This window comes from Sceloporus occidentalis, unplaced genomic scaffold (assembly GCF_023333645.1).
Source record: "Sceloporus occidentalis isolate IW3139 unplaced genomic scaffold, rSceOcc1.0.p SCAF_5, whole genome shotgun sequence".
Classification (NCBI taxonomy): Eukaryota; Metazoa; Chordata; class Lepidosauria; order Squamata; family Phrynosomatidae; genus Sceloporus; species Sceloporus occidentalis.
The window spans coordinates 82,095,029-82,109,022 of record NW_028316985.1 but is presented as its reverse complement, the minus strand read 5'-3'; the positions used below and the strand labels follow the sequence as shown (position 1 = coordinate 82,109,022).

Genomic DNA, 13,994 nt, shown 5'->3' with positions numbered 1-13,994 from the left:
ATGAAACCAAATGGGTGACCCTGGGCAGGTCACAATCTCTCAGCCTCAGAGGAATGCAATGGCAGGCACCCTCTCAACAAGTCTTGACAAAAAAGCCCACCTTAGGGTCGCCATAAGTCAGAAGTGACTTGAAGATACACAACAACATCTGCTCACTCCCATTTTGTTTCATTTGACCTTCTCCAAACATCCCAGGGCAAAACCTGGCCCCCACATCTGCCCACCCCTTCTAAACAGAAACTATAGTCTCACCACACAATACTTGTTGCCTTGCATCAAGCCCTATGCAAAGCCCTTCCAAACAAAACTAGAGCACAGGCACTGTTGCTTGCTATTAATTTTTTATTTAAATTGGTAAAAGTTTCTCTAAAGTAAAGGTTATATAAAATGGGCGTATCCAACACAACTCTCATTTGTAGAAGCTGTAATAGAAACACTACTTCCCTTCGGCTATAAAACTTTTTATCACATACAAAACGGTTGACCACGAAGATTGAAAAGTCTCTGTAGTTCACCCCCCTCCAAAGAAAGAACAAAAAAGGGAGGACGAACTGGTTTGCACCATCAAAAACAGCTGCAAAGGCTTCTTCATTCCTTCAGCATCCTTGGTCAAAGCTTAAGTCCTCCAAACTGGAAAACACTTGGCATAATTAGTTCAAGTTAACCCTGAGCGTGTAGTGCAACAGCACAAGTCCTATGGAAGAGTCTACTGGCTACATCTTAAATTAAAACCAACCCCCTCAAAATTGGCATTTTTCTTTCATTATTGTGCTAGCAGGAGAGAAAACGTTCCTTTGGAAGAGGGGAAAGCCACTGATCCATTTCCCAGACTAGTGAGGTAGTCCAGTGGGAAGGGGAAAAAAGAAAACCAAACAAACAATTGTGAGGCTGAAAAAGAAGATTTCATCCCAGTTCTATGCCAAGCAGCTTCCTCAGCTGAAGATGATAAAGGTAAGTAAGCAGGAGAGTCCCTTCTTCCAAAATCGCAGCCTTCCATCTCACAGAGGCCGGTTGAGGCTTTGAGTCCAGATGGGAAGAAGGGAGGGAAATAGGAAAGGAAATGGGGCGACACCCCTGGGCTGGGTCCACACTGAAGAACAATCCGGTTTGGCACCACTTTGGCCCAAAACATGCTGCAGAAACAATCCAGTGTGAGACTGCTTTAACCTCCCTGGCTCAGTGCTATGGAACCTGGGAGTTGTAGTTGATTGTGGCCCCAGAGCTCTCTGACAGAGAAGGCTCAATGCCTCCCAAAACTAATTCTCAGCAATCCCTAAGCACTGAGCCAGGGCAGTCAAAGCGGCCCCAAACTGGACTATTCCCACAGTGGGCTTTGGGGACCTTCGGCTTGCTGTGGAATCCTGGGAAGGTGCCATCTCAAACACTCATCATGACCAGAATCCCTTGGCAATGGAGCCAGCCAAAAAGCAGCACCAATCTAAAGCCCTATGCAGAAATAGACCAGTTAGAGACTGCTTTAACAACTAGGGAACCCTGGGAACTGTAGTAGTTTATTGTGGCACCAGAGCTCTCTCTGATAGAGAGGGAAGTCTAGATGTCTCCCAAAACTAGTTCCCAGTATCCCCCATCATTGAGCCAAGGCAGTCAAAGTGGTCCCGATCCTGGTGTGCTTTGGGGACCTTTTGGCTACCACCATGGCGCCACGGTACGTAATTGTAGGAAGGCGGCCACGCACAAGCCTGCCATCCCCACTCTTTTGTCTGGCTCAAGGCTATGGGATTCTGGGAGTTGGCAGTTTTTCTGTGCGAGCGGAGCAGGGCTAGCATCTCCAGAATCCCCTTTACCACGGCTGTACGAAAGCGGCATTAAAGTGAGACGTGATTGCAGTGCAGACGGACGCCAAGTCCCAGCCTTCGCCCTAAAGTGCAGTACATCAGAGAGAAAGGAAAAAAGACGAAGAAGAAGAAGCCACGTTGTAAACAAAACAGGGTCCACACTGGAGGGATAACCCGGTTTGGAACCACTTTAAGCGTCTTGGGGGCTCAAGGGCTATGGAATTCTGGGAGTTGGAGTTTGTTGTGGGCCCAGAGCGGAGCCAAACCGGGTTATTCCCCCATGTGACTGCATCCCATGTCTCCCCATCGCAATCCTTGTCCTCTCAGCATCCTATGACCGGGAAGCGCCGGAGTCGAACTCGGGGCTGCAGGTCGACTCCGAGGGTGTGCTGGGCCTTGCGCCGGATGGCTTGGAGGCTCCTGGGGTTCCAGACGTTGCCCCGGACCTTGACGGTGGGGAAGGCGGTGAGGGCCGGGGTGGCCGCCTTCCAGATCTCCTCCAGGGAGCGCCCCTCGAAGGCGGGAGTCCGGGGCGGCGGCGGCGGCAGAGGGAGGGCCACGCAGTCCTTCTCCTCTTTAGGGGCCTCCTCCTCTCTCTGCCTCTTGGCCGCCCTCTTGGTGGCTCCTCCGCCGCCTCTGAGGCGCCTCCCTCTGGCGGTGGCGGCTCTCCTCCAGGGCCTCCTCTCCCTCCTCCCTCCTCCTCCTCCTCCGCCGGGGGCTTCGGGGACCACCGCCCGGCACGAGGCGTAGCCGTAGACGTCCTTGCTGCGGAGGATGACCGGGGAGAACTGGCGCTTGAGGCTGCGCAGGAAGTCCCACAGCTCGGCGTCGGAGCTCATGAACTCCGTCGACTGGGGCACCAGGAGCTTGAAGGCGTCGCCCAGAGCCTTGGTGCTGGCGCCCAGGGGCAGCGCCTGCTGCGAGCGGGAGTGGACCACTTTCTCCTCCTCGGGGGCCTCCGGAGCCGCCTTGCCCGCCTCCTCAGGCTTCATCCTCTCGCTCTCTCTCTCTGTCTCCAGCAGCAGCAAAAGCAGCAGCAGCAGCGCCGCCGCCCGCCTTCCAACAGCAACTGCGGCCCACAGAGTCCTCTTCCTCTTCCTCTTCCTCTTCCTCTTCCTCTTCCTCTTCCTCTCCTTCTCCCCCGCTTTAACTTCTTTCCCCTCAAGGAGCGCCAACACCGCCGATCCTTCCTCCCCGACAGCCCGGCACAAAATGGAGCTCCTTTTAAAGCCCACACTCCCTTTTCCACGCCCCCTCAGAACCCTCGGCCTCCCCTGGTTGGCCCGTTTGAAATTTACGTCACTCTCTGAAGCCCCGCCCCCAGCCTCGCCCCGCCCCCTCCCGCCGTTGGCCCTCTTCTCAATGATCTCAACTACCTCAGGGCTTTTTTAAGGCCCTTCATGGAAGCCTCTGGAAGGAGTTGGTAAAGTCCTCCATGGTAGAGGCAGGCCTCTCAGTTGTTGCTTGGCTGAGGGAGCTGCTTCCAGCTTGAAGGGTTTGAGACAAGAGGCATCATACAAAGTCCACACAGCAAGGGGCACCCCAGAGGGCCAGTGTGTCCTCCTTTTCCCAGGGGGTGCCCTACATTTTGAACCTTCTGTTAGGTGGAGTTGCAAAATGGCCTCCATTTTGAACATGACCAAAAAGCCAGGTGTCCAGGAGGAATTCCAAAGTGTCCTCCATTTTGAACATGGCCAATACGCATTTCAACCTTCTGTCCAGGAGGAATTCCAAAGTGTCCTCCATTCTGAGCATGACTAAGAAGGATTTCAACCTTCTGTCCAGGAGGAATTCCAAAGTGTCCTCCATTCTGAGCATGACTAAGAAGGATTTCAACCTTCTGTCCAGGAGGAATTCCAAAGTGTCCTCCATTCTGAGCATGACTAAGAAGGATTTCAACCTTCTGTCCAGGAGGAATTCCACAATGTCCTCCATTCTGAGCATGACTAAGAAGGATTTCAACCTTCTGTCCAGGAGGAATTCCAAAGTGTCCTCCATTCTGAGCATGACTAAGAAGGATTTCAACCTTCTGTCCAGGAGGAATTCCAAAGTGTCCTCCATTCTGAGCATGACTAAGAAGGATTTCAACCTTCTGTCCAGGAGGAATTCCACAATGTCCTCCATTTTGAGCATGGCTAAGAGGCACGAATTTATGTTTATAGGAGTGTTTTATAGGTTTTAGTTGGCCATGCCATACATTTTTCTTGAATGTCCTACATTTTGCTGTGCCTCATCCTCCTTTGCGGTGAGGACGTCATCTTGTCATCCTGGTGATATCTTCATTGGGACAACCAAAATGTACATGGACATGTTGCAAGCTTTCAAAGCTCCACTGGCTTCTTCGTCAGGCAACACTGTTAAAAAGGATACAGGAGAAAGAAAGGGTGGAATTGATGATGTTAGTAGTGGCCCTCCATTTGATCAGTTCAGATGGTATGGAAAGGTGTTCTTAGAGGTGGGCCCTTCTTCCTTCTGGCCATGTGGATACTGGGAGATTCAGTCCAGGAAATAAAATTTAAATCCCATTAGCAACTTGAACACATCCAAAGGTTATATCCCCTGAATCCCATTGGAGTCATAGTTTCAGTCTTGCATGGTGAAAGTGCAATGCCTTCATTAATACCATCCACTTTTCCATTTCTGTACATGTAATCTTGGATCACACACCTTCCAGCAAAGAATAACATCCAAAATCCGCACACGCACACAAAAATCCAAATGCAGTAGAAGAAGTAAGGTCAAGTCTTCAAAAACTCATGCGACCAATTTCTGTCTTTCAGTTAGTCGCAAAATGCTGCAAAATCCCTTTGCAGACTGATTTTCCAGACTAACAGTCTTTGAATCCTATCACAAAACAATGATACCGTTATGGGGCCAACCAAAAGGCACAAAATACATGATGCAAGCTTTTGAAGCTCCGCTGGCTTCTTCATCAGGCAAAGGTGTTTAAAATCCAGCAGACTGTTGAAATCAGAACAGTTTTGCTTCAAGCCACCATGCATAGCTTGTATCTTAGCCACACCTGTATAAATACAGAAAAGCTGCTTTCAGCTCAGTTGAACTTACTTCTGAGTAAATATATAAGAAAGTGGCAGCCAGAGTTTGGAAAAGTTAAGTACCCATACTTCCTCCTTGAGAGCCGATGTGGTATAAGAGATTTTAGGAGATCAGGGTTTGAATTCCCAATCACCAATGGAAACCCATGGGATCATCTTGGGCAAGTCACAATCTCTCATCCTCAGAAGAAGGCCATGGCGGACACTCACTGAACAAATCTTGCCAAGAAAACCCAGTATAGCCTTTCTTATGGCTGTGTGCCATCACGTCATTTCCAACTTATGGCAACTCTAAGGCAACCCTATCATGGGCTTTTCTTGGCACGTTTCTTCATAGGGGGGTGCTATTGCCATCCTTTGAGGCTGAGAGTGTGTGACTTGCTCACAGTCATCCAGTGGGTTTCATAACGGAGCAGGGATTCATACCCTGTTGTCCAGAGCCAGTCCAATGCTCAAACCAGAACACCATGCTGGAAACTTAGGGTGGACATAAGTCGCAAATAACTTGAAGGCACACAACAACAACAACAAACTTCCTCTTTAACAATGCTCTTGTGATCATATAACAAATTACATCTATACTTTTCACTAAAATAATTAACATTAATAAGTTAACTTTAGGTTTAACATTACCATAAATGTTAGCACTGATGTTAATACAGTATATGCAGTGTCTTAGCCTGTTGGACTAATACAATTCTTGGGTTGTGCAGCCATCCTAGGAGTGTCATTGAGCTCAGTTGCTCTCAGAGTAAAAACAGAGAAGTTTGTCCTATACATGTATGTAGGGTTGCAAATTAAGTCTTACAAATTAATCATTAGGAGGCAATCCAATGCTCCCCATAAGTTTTCAACTGACTATTGCTTATGCTGGCTGAAGCTGATGGGAGTTGTGAGTCTGATAGGACTTGTGATCAAACAGCACTGCCTAGCTTTCTCTGGAGTAGGAGCTAGACATGACTAACTTCCTTTGGATCAGTGCTACTGAACTGTATATTTTTGTTTTTTAGGGTGCCATATGGGATAGTCAGTGGCATACAAATATTTGTTGTTGTGTTCCTTCAAGTCGTTTCCAACTTATGCTGACCCTGAGGCATACTTATGTGGTTTTCTTGGCAAGATTTGCTCCGAAGAGCTTTGTCATTATAGTACATGTAAATTAATATTGCTGTATGTGTCACAGTACACAAAAGGGACAGGTAGTCTGGTGTTGCTCCGATATTTTTTACTATGGTTCCCATAAATCTTAAGCACCACGGTCAATGTTACTTAAGGGAGCTGCATTCCAAAACACCTAAAGGGTACCAGGTTGCCTGGCACACAGGCATTTTTGTCTGTATACGAAGGCAGCAGTTTCTTGGATCAACAATCAGCCTTGTTCTTGGAGTGTCTGTTAACTGCAGCCTATAATTTTTAAAAGGTTACTGTGAAATTTTAGATGAGTGTGTACTAGCCACAGGTCGTAATGAGAGGAATGAGGTGCCTTTATGATGCCCCACAGACAGCAGCAGAACCATGGGGTTCGTGATGTTCAGCTCTTTTTTGTAATGGTATTTCACCATATGCAGCAGTGATGCCAACTGCTGGCTTAACAGTTATGCCTCACTGGCACTAGTGTATAGGGTACAGGGGTGCAATTTCACCTTTCTTCACAGGAAGACTCCAAGAGACTTGCTCTTGGAGATATTACAAAAATTGCAGAAACTATGTGCAGTCCTGCAAGTTGCAAATAAGCAATGCTCATGAAGAATACTCAGATGTAGCCACTCTCCCACCTTGCCTCAGCAACGTCCTGCCAGCTTGCATCAGTAGTGCAACAGCACAGAACAAAACGTACAGACGTTGTGTTAAAACTGCCAGCTCAGCAGTTCATAGAACTGAGGTCTTAAAGGATCAACATCTTACCTACACACAAAAGCTTAAATAGTTCAAGCCTTTTCATTCAGAAAGGAGGTGACATGAGAAAGGTTTATGAAATTATAAATGGCATTGTCAGAGGACTTATTTTCTTAGTACACTGGAACAGGCTGCTTTCCGCAACCTTCATTTCGCCCGTTGCAAATAGTTGGAATTGTTCCCCAAAACATTTAAAGAGCACCAGGTTTATTTTCAGAGACTGGAAAAGTAATTGTAGGACTACAGCTCCCAGAATTCCCATCCAGTATGGCCACTGGGGCTCTGAAAGCCATAGTGGCTAACAATAAAATCAAAACAAGGATAATTAAAACAGGAACAGATTAATTGAAGCACCACACAAAAGCTAATTAAAACAGGTGAAAGCATGTTGAGGAAGGTTGCACTAGACTAGAATATGGGAGTCATCTAATAAAATCAAGTGGGAGTTTCAGGACAAAGGAACAACTACGTCATTCATTCATTCATTCATTCATTCATTCATTCATTCACATGTCTTCTTCTGACTATTAGTTTGCCCTGTGCCCAAAGGCACTTGATGTAACCATGATTAATCTCTAAATGTCATGCCACAAGGTGTAGTGTTGGCCACTGCTTTATATACAAAACTAAACAAAATGAATTTCAACATGGAGAAGTATAACGTACTGCACTTAGGCAGAAAAAATGAAATGCATAGATATAGGATGGGGGACACCTGGCTTAACAAGATAACATGTGAAAGAGATTTAAGAGTCCTAGTAGGCCACAAGCTGAACCTAAGCCAATAGTGTGAAATGGCAGCTAAAAAGGCCATTGCAATTCTAGGCTGCATCAATAGAGATAAAGTGTTTAGATCAAGGGAAGTAATATTGCCACTCTTCTGTTCTGGTCAGGCCTGTTCGACAGTGGAACACACTCCCTTGGAGGGTAGTGGAGTCTCTTTCTTTGGGGGTTTTAAACAGAGGCTGGATGGTCATCTGTCGGGGATGCTTTGAGTGAGAGTTCCTGCATGGCAGGGGATTGGACTGGATAGCCCTTGAGGTCTCTTCCAACTCTACGATTCTATGACTTTAAAAAAAAGAATTAGACAATTTCATGGGGGATAAAGCTATCATCTGCTTTGTTGTTGTTACTTTGCACTTGCAAGTCATTTGTGAGTTATGGTAGTCCTAAGGTGACCTTATCATAGGGTTTTCTTGACAAGATTTGTTTAGGGAGGATGCCATTGCCTTCCTCTAAGACCGGAGACAGTGTGATTTGCCCAAAGTCACCCAATGGGTTTCCATGAGTAAGAGGGGATTTGAATCCTGATCTCCTACATAGTTTTAGTCCAAGACTCAAAAGGCTACACCATGCTGGCTCTGGTATATCATGTGCTATGGTAATTTAAATTAGATCCCCATGTGACCTTTTTGTTGTTGTTTTGTTTTTATTTCCCAATATTTCAAAAAATAGGCCTGCTGAGGCAAATCCAGTCTATCACATCTCAGGAGCGCCTTATATCAGTTTTGGATGGTTCTTTACCTGCAGCAACATATAGAGAAGTTTAAAGTTCAAATTAAGACCCAGAATTTTTAGTGTCCATTGAGTTAGGAACTACCAGTCCAGAATCTACTGTAAATTATTGGATTTCTTTTCCTCAATATACAGTCGTCCTCCCAATTCGCGGTCTTGCCATTCCATTCCCTTTGTCTTTCATGGATGGCAAGCTGGGAGAGACATAATGGTACATATGCCCAAGGCATGCGCACAGCACCACACACAGAAACATGCCCCCATTATAATAAATGGGGCTCTAATAGTGGCGGTTTTCCCAATTCACCAGTGGGGGGGGGGGTCTGGAATGGATCCCCCACAAATCGGAAGTGATGACTGTAAATTATTTCTGTGAACCAATATAACTCCCTGGGTCAGACTGGTTGTGTCCCTGTGACCCCCACCCACTTCTCCCCTGTGCATTATTGCAGTGTTTTACCATCACCTCTTGATTCTTTAGTAATAGTGGTGAAGTACAGTAAGCCCTCCACATCTGCAGCTTTGACTTTAGCAGATTTGATTATTCATGGATTTGATTAATATGCTCTCTCTAGGAATCTCTAGGTCATCCAATGCAATTTTATTGTCAACCTCTGGCAGAGTTCTGCTGTGAAGGACCTACAGATTCATGAAAAGAACACTTTTCTAGGCATTTGTAGGTCCTCCAACATGATTCTATGGTCAACTTCTGCCAAAAGTTGCATTTGAGGACCTAGAAATTCCTAGAGAGAACATTTCTCTAGGCATTTCTAGTCCTCCAGCGCAATTCTATGGTCAATGTCCAACAGATGTTGACCATAGATTTGCACTGGAGGACTTAGATTCCTAAAGAGGTGTTCTCTCCGGTTAAAAAAATAGTGGTTTTGTTATTTGTGGTTTTTCACTTTCACGGGGGTCCTGTGCCCCTAACCCCAGTGAATATGGAGGACCCACTGTAGTTCTGTGTCAATGTTGACTCACTATAATGTTATATTGAAAAAGCTAGTATAACATTTTGTCTACAAGTCTATGCAAACTTTGTTGTTCTTGTTGCCTTCAAGTTGTTTCTGACTTATAGAGACACTAAAGGGAACCTATCACAGGATTTTCTTACCAAGATTTATTCAGAGAGGGGTTTGCCTTTGCGTCCCTCTGAGAGTGTTACTTGCCTAAAGTCACCCAGTGGGTTCCCATGGCTGAGCAGGGATTTGAACCCTAGCCTCCAGAGTCATAGTCCAACATTCAAACCACTACACCATATTGTCTCTCTTACGCAAGCTTGAGTGAGTGAATGTGCCTTCAAGTTGCCTATCAATTTACAGTGACTCCATGAATTTCACAGGGTTTTTTAAGGCAAAGAATACTCAAAGGTGGTTTTGCCGGTTCCTTCCTCTGAAATAGAGCCTACAGCCCCCAGTATTCACTGGCATTCTTCCATCCAAATATTAACGATTGCTAACATAAACTTACTTGGGAGTAAATCCATTTCTGAAAGACATTAGTAGAATTACATTGTTTCTCTTCCTTTGGAATCATTATCTTTTTCTGGGGAATTTTTTTTTAACTACTTAATTATTGACTATTAAATAGTGACTGTTTAATTATTGCATTGCTTCACTTTGTATTAGTCAAAAGAAATTAATCATGTGCACTCATACATTGCTCAAAACTGTAACTTCAGAGATATGACAGTAGTTTCTCACTAGACATAAACTAATCTGAACCATACCAACCTGTCATTATTTTAAAATACCCCATGATAACTGCAGTTTCAAAACAGATCAACAGAGACTTGGAATAGAAATATGACAGCATAGTCATATGCATGTTTGCTCTGAAGTAAATCTCACAGTGTTTAATGAGTAACTATGTGTTCAGACTGTAAACTGCAATCTGAAAACCATGGAGAAAAAGGAGAGCGAGGAATAAATTTCATAGAAGACAACTCTGTCCATTATGCATAATTTTCTGAATTCTCTTAATATTTTGTGCCAATTTGAAATAGTTAAAAAGTGTTTCAGGCACTGTCAAATATGGTGGCTGTAAGCAGCTTTGCTGGTTCACAAAATGGCTTCCATAGTTGGTATGGCGGCCAGTCATAAAACATCAATTTCACAGAACACTTGTGAGACCAGAGCTTGGGAAATTACATTTTTCTTGTTCCCGTTTCAAAAAGAACTTCTTGCCAATATTCCTTACATTATTTTCCTTTTCAGCAAAGCTGCTTTGTTACATTTCTCTTTTCATTTTTTAACAAAAATAGTTTTATTGTACATTATATTACGGTGGGTTCTTGTTATCCACTGGGATTTGGTTCCAGGATCACCCACGGATAACAAAATCCATGGATGCTCAAGTCCCATTAAATATAATAGCATAAGAAAACAGTGTCCCTTATATAAAATGGCAAATCAAGGTTTGCTATTTGAAATTTATAAAATATTTTTAAGCTGTTGATGTTTGAATTCATGGATATAAAATCCGTGAATGAGAAGGGCTGAATGTATACACATACTAACATATACCTATTAATATAAAGCACATAACAGAAACAAAACAAACCATATAAACCACCATGGGCTTTCTTCCCTTCATATTAATTCCTATCCCTGTTTTCTTGCCACTAATTCTTGCATCTAATTTTCTAACTTCCCCCTTCTTTCTCAAATCCCTTCTTCTTCCCCCCATTTCCTCATCCTTATTTCTCCCTTACCTTACCTTTAACTATCCCCATCTTTCTCCTCTTCTTCTAACTCCTCCATCTGTCCTTCTGTTAACTTACTTTACCTTTTCTTCTCCCAAGTACTAATGTTTCTAACTTTCTACTCCTTCATTCTTCTTCTTTTCCCTTCTAATATTAATCACTTATCTCTTCATCTGTCTTTCCCTCCTACCATTTATCCACTTCCTCATACCTTCTTCCTACATTCTTCAGCTGCTCAACTTCACTGCTCTACCTATTTTCTTTCTTACGTCATTCCTTGCGTGATTTTATTTCCCCAAAAAAAGTCCTTCGTTACATTTCTCTTTTCATTACTCATTACTATTGCTACGTCTTAGTTGCCGAGTGGGGATCCAGAAGTGTACAAAAGTGGCTCAAAACTTACGAAGGGAAAAAAACCCTCAAACTGTCCCACAAAATAATTTCTTTTTCTCCCAGAAAAGACTAGTAAAAGTAACCTGAATATTTTATTCATTTTATTCATTATGGCAGAGGGGAAATGTAATGATGTTAGCAAGAGTAATGTTGTATTGAAAAGACCCATCATTTTAAAAAAATAATTACAATAGCTTGTAATTATTTGAAAATAATAATTACAATAATTATTTGAAAATAATTGAAATAATTATTTGAAAATAATTACAATAATTATTTGAAAATAATTACAATAATTATTTGAAAATAATTGAAATAATTATTTGAAAATAATTACAATAGCTTATGGAGAAATATCAGAAAAAGACCTTCAAAGATGGAATGCTCTGGAGAATTGCAACAATCAAAATGAATGTCTTCCCCAAATTAATATTTTTGTTCCTTAATTTACCAATACTGTACTATATAATTCAAAGATCTTTGAAAAATGGAACAAAGAAATCAAAAAAATTTATATGGAAAGGGGAAAAAGCTAGAATAAAATGGGACACCTTGAGAGATGCAAAGGAAAGAGGAGGGATGGCACTCCCAGACTTCCAGTTATACCACTTGGCAGCAAGTTTGCTTTGGATGCAGGACTGGATTAAGCTACAGAGTTCAAAGTTGTTAAACGTAGAACAATATAATGCCAGATATGGTTGGCATGCTTATATCTGGTATGAAAAACACCAGGTAAATAAAGAATTTAACAACCACATAATAAGAAGAGTTTTGTTTAAAAATTGGCTGCAAATTAAAAGAAAATTCTATTAAAAAATACCACTTTGGGCGTCCCCACCTGAAGGCCTTTTTTGGACGATGGGAAACAAACCAAAAATGGATGACTTATAAAGAATTAATACATAAAAAGGAAGAGGGTGGAATAGATATGAGATCAAGGGAGGAGCTAGAAAATCAAGAGAGGGTAGTTCATTGGATGAACTACTGGCAGATCAAAGGTTTAAGGAAGATCTTAAAACAACAGTTTTTGAAGAAGATGAAAACAAACTTGACAAAATAATATGGGTACCAGAAAAGAAAAAGATTAGCAAAATTTATAAGATATTATTGAAAGGGGAATTAGACAGAGATGAAATAAAAGACGCATGATAAAGTGGGTGATGGAACTGGGACATAATATAGAACTAGAAAAATAGGAATCAGGAAGAAGAAAAACCAACAAATGTACAGCATCACAAAGCTTAAAAGAAAACTATTACAAAATAGTCTACCAATGGTGTTATACACCACTTATTTTAGACAAAATCTACAAATTAAACAATGATAGATGCTGTAGGTGTAAAAAAGAAAGAGGTTCACTGATACATATGTGGTGAAGTTGTAAAATAATAAGAAAATTCTGTTTAAAAATACACATAAATATAAAAGAAATGATGAAAATAGAATTTGATTTAAATCTGGAATTGTATTCACTGAATATAACTTCAGCGTTGGGGAAGGAGGAAGAAAACAAACATTGGAAAATCATTTTATATTTAATACTGCAGTAACTATCTTAATCGCAAAAAACTTAGAAAAAAGAACAAACTCCAAAGGCAGAAAATTGGGGAAAAAATAATCTATGACATGAAAGAAATGGATAGATTGACAGTGATATTAAAGCCCCCCAAAATATGGACAAAAGAATGGGAACCAATGATAGAAATAATAGAAATAGAGTAGAGAAACTAAATGGGGAAAATAATGATTTACAATAAAGAGATAAGGGTTGGGGGGGAAAAGAGAAGTGAAAGGTCAGATATTAGATAATAAAATAAAAAGGGGGAGTCTTGGTTATAGACTATGCACATTATTTTCATGTTATTACCATGAAAGTATTTATAAAAAGTAACTACAGGATTAATAATAGAATTCTTTGGAAATATAAATGTGTTGTTGTTTTTACTTGTAAAACGATACTCAAAAGAAGAGATGAAGAGAAGAAAAGGAAGGAAGAAAACCTTTGGAGAGTGGGGGAAAGGAGGTTACCAAAGAATTCAAGCAGAAGAAAATAAGAGGACAAACCAATAAGAAAACAAAGGGAAGACACACTTATATATATTTACAACAATATCAAGAATGTAAGATTGTAATTCTGAAAAAAATAAAGAAAAGACCCATTATTATCCCTTTAGTTACCCCTCACATGTAATGTGTCACAAGTTACATAACTACTTGTGTTACCCCCATGCTCTGAGATGAAAAGATGAGCAGCTACTCCCCTAAGGAAATGAATACAAGGTAGAGGTTGGGACTGAACCCTAAAACGCGGAGCCACTCTTTTGAAATCACAGTTTTCATTTTACTAAAAGACAGACTACATACACTAAATAAAAAGTAGCTTGAACATCTCTCTCACAGAGAAAACAAACAAAACCAAGGGAGGTCCACTTCATTGATGGCCTCCTTCTGCAAAGGGTCACAATGGCTGAGAATCACAACTGAAAATCACTTGCTGGTTGCAACTTTTGGCAGTTGGTAAGACCATTGCTATTGTGTGCTAAGCGGTTGCAAATATGGATGTGGTTTGCCAATGTTAATGGGGTTTAAATAACATTGTTAGGATTCAAAGATATAGCTGTGTTAGTCTGTAGA

General features: G+C 42.0%; 1 protein-coding gene across 1 annotated transcript; it reads right to left on the bottom strand.

Annotated features, from left to right (window-relative positions):
* Positions 1–324: 324 nt before the first annotated feature.
* On the bottom strand, positions 325–3,006 carry LOC149312393 (coiled-coil domain-containing protein 71L-like). Its single transcript, XM_089526866.1, has one exon. It carries the CDS (start codon positions 2,786–2,788, stop codon positions 2,120–2,122), a length of 669 nt encoding a protein of 222 aa, XP_089382992.1. The 5' UTR covers positions 2,789–3,006; the 3' UTR covers positions 325–2,119.
* Between the last annotated feature and the right edge of the window lie 10,988 nt (positions 3,007–13,994).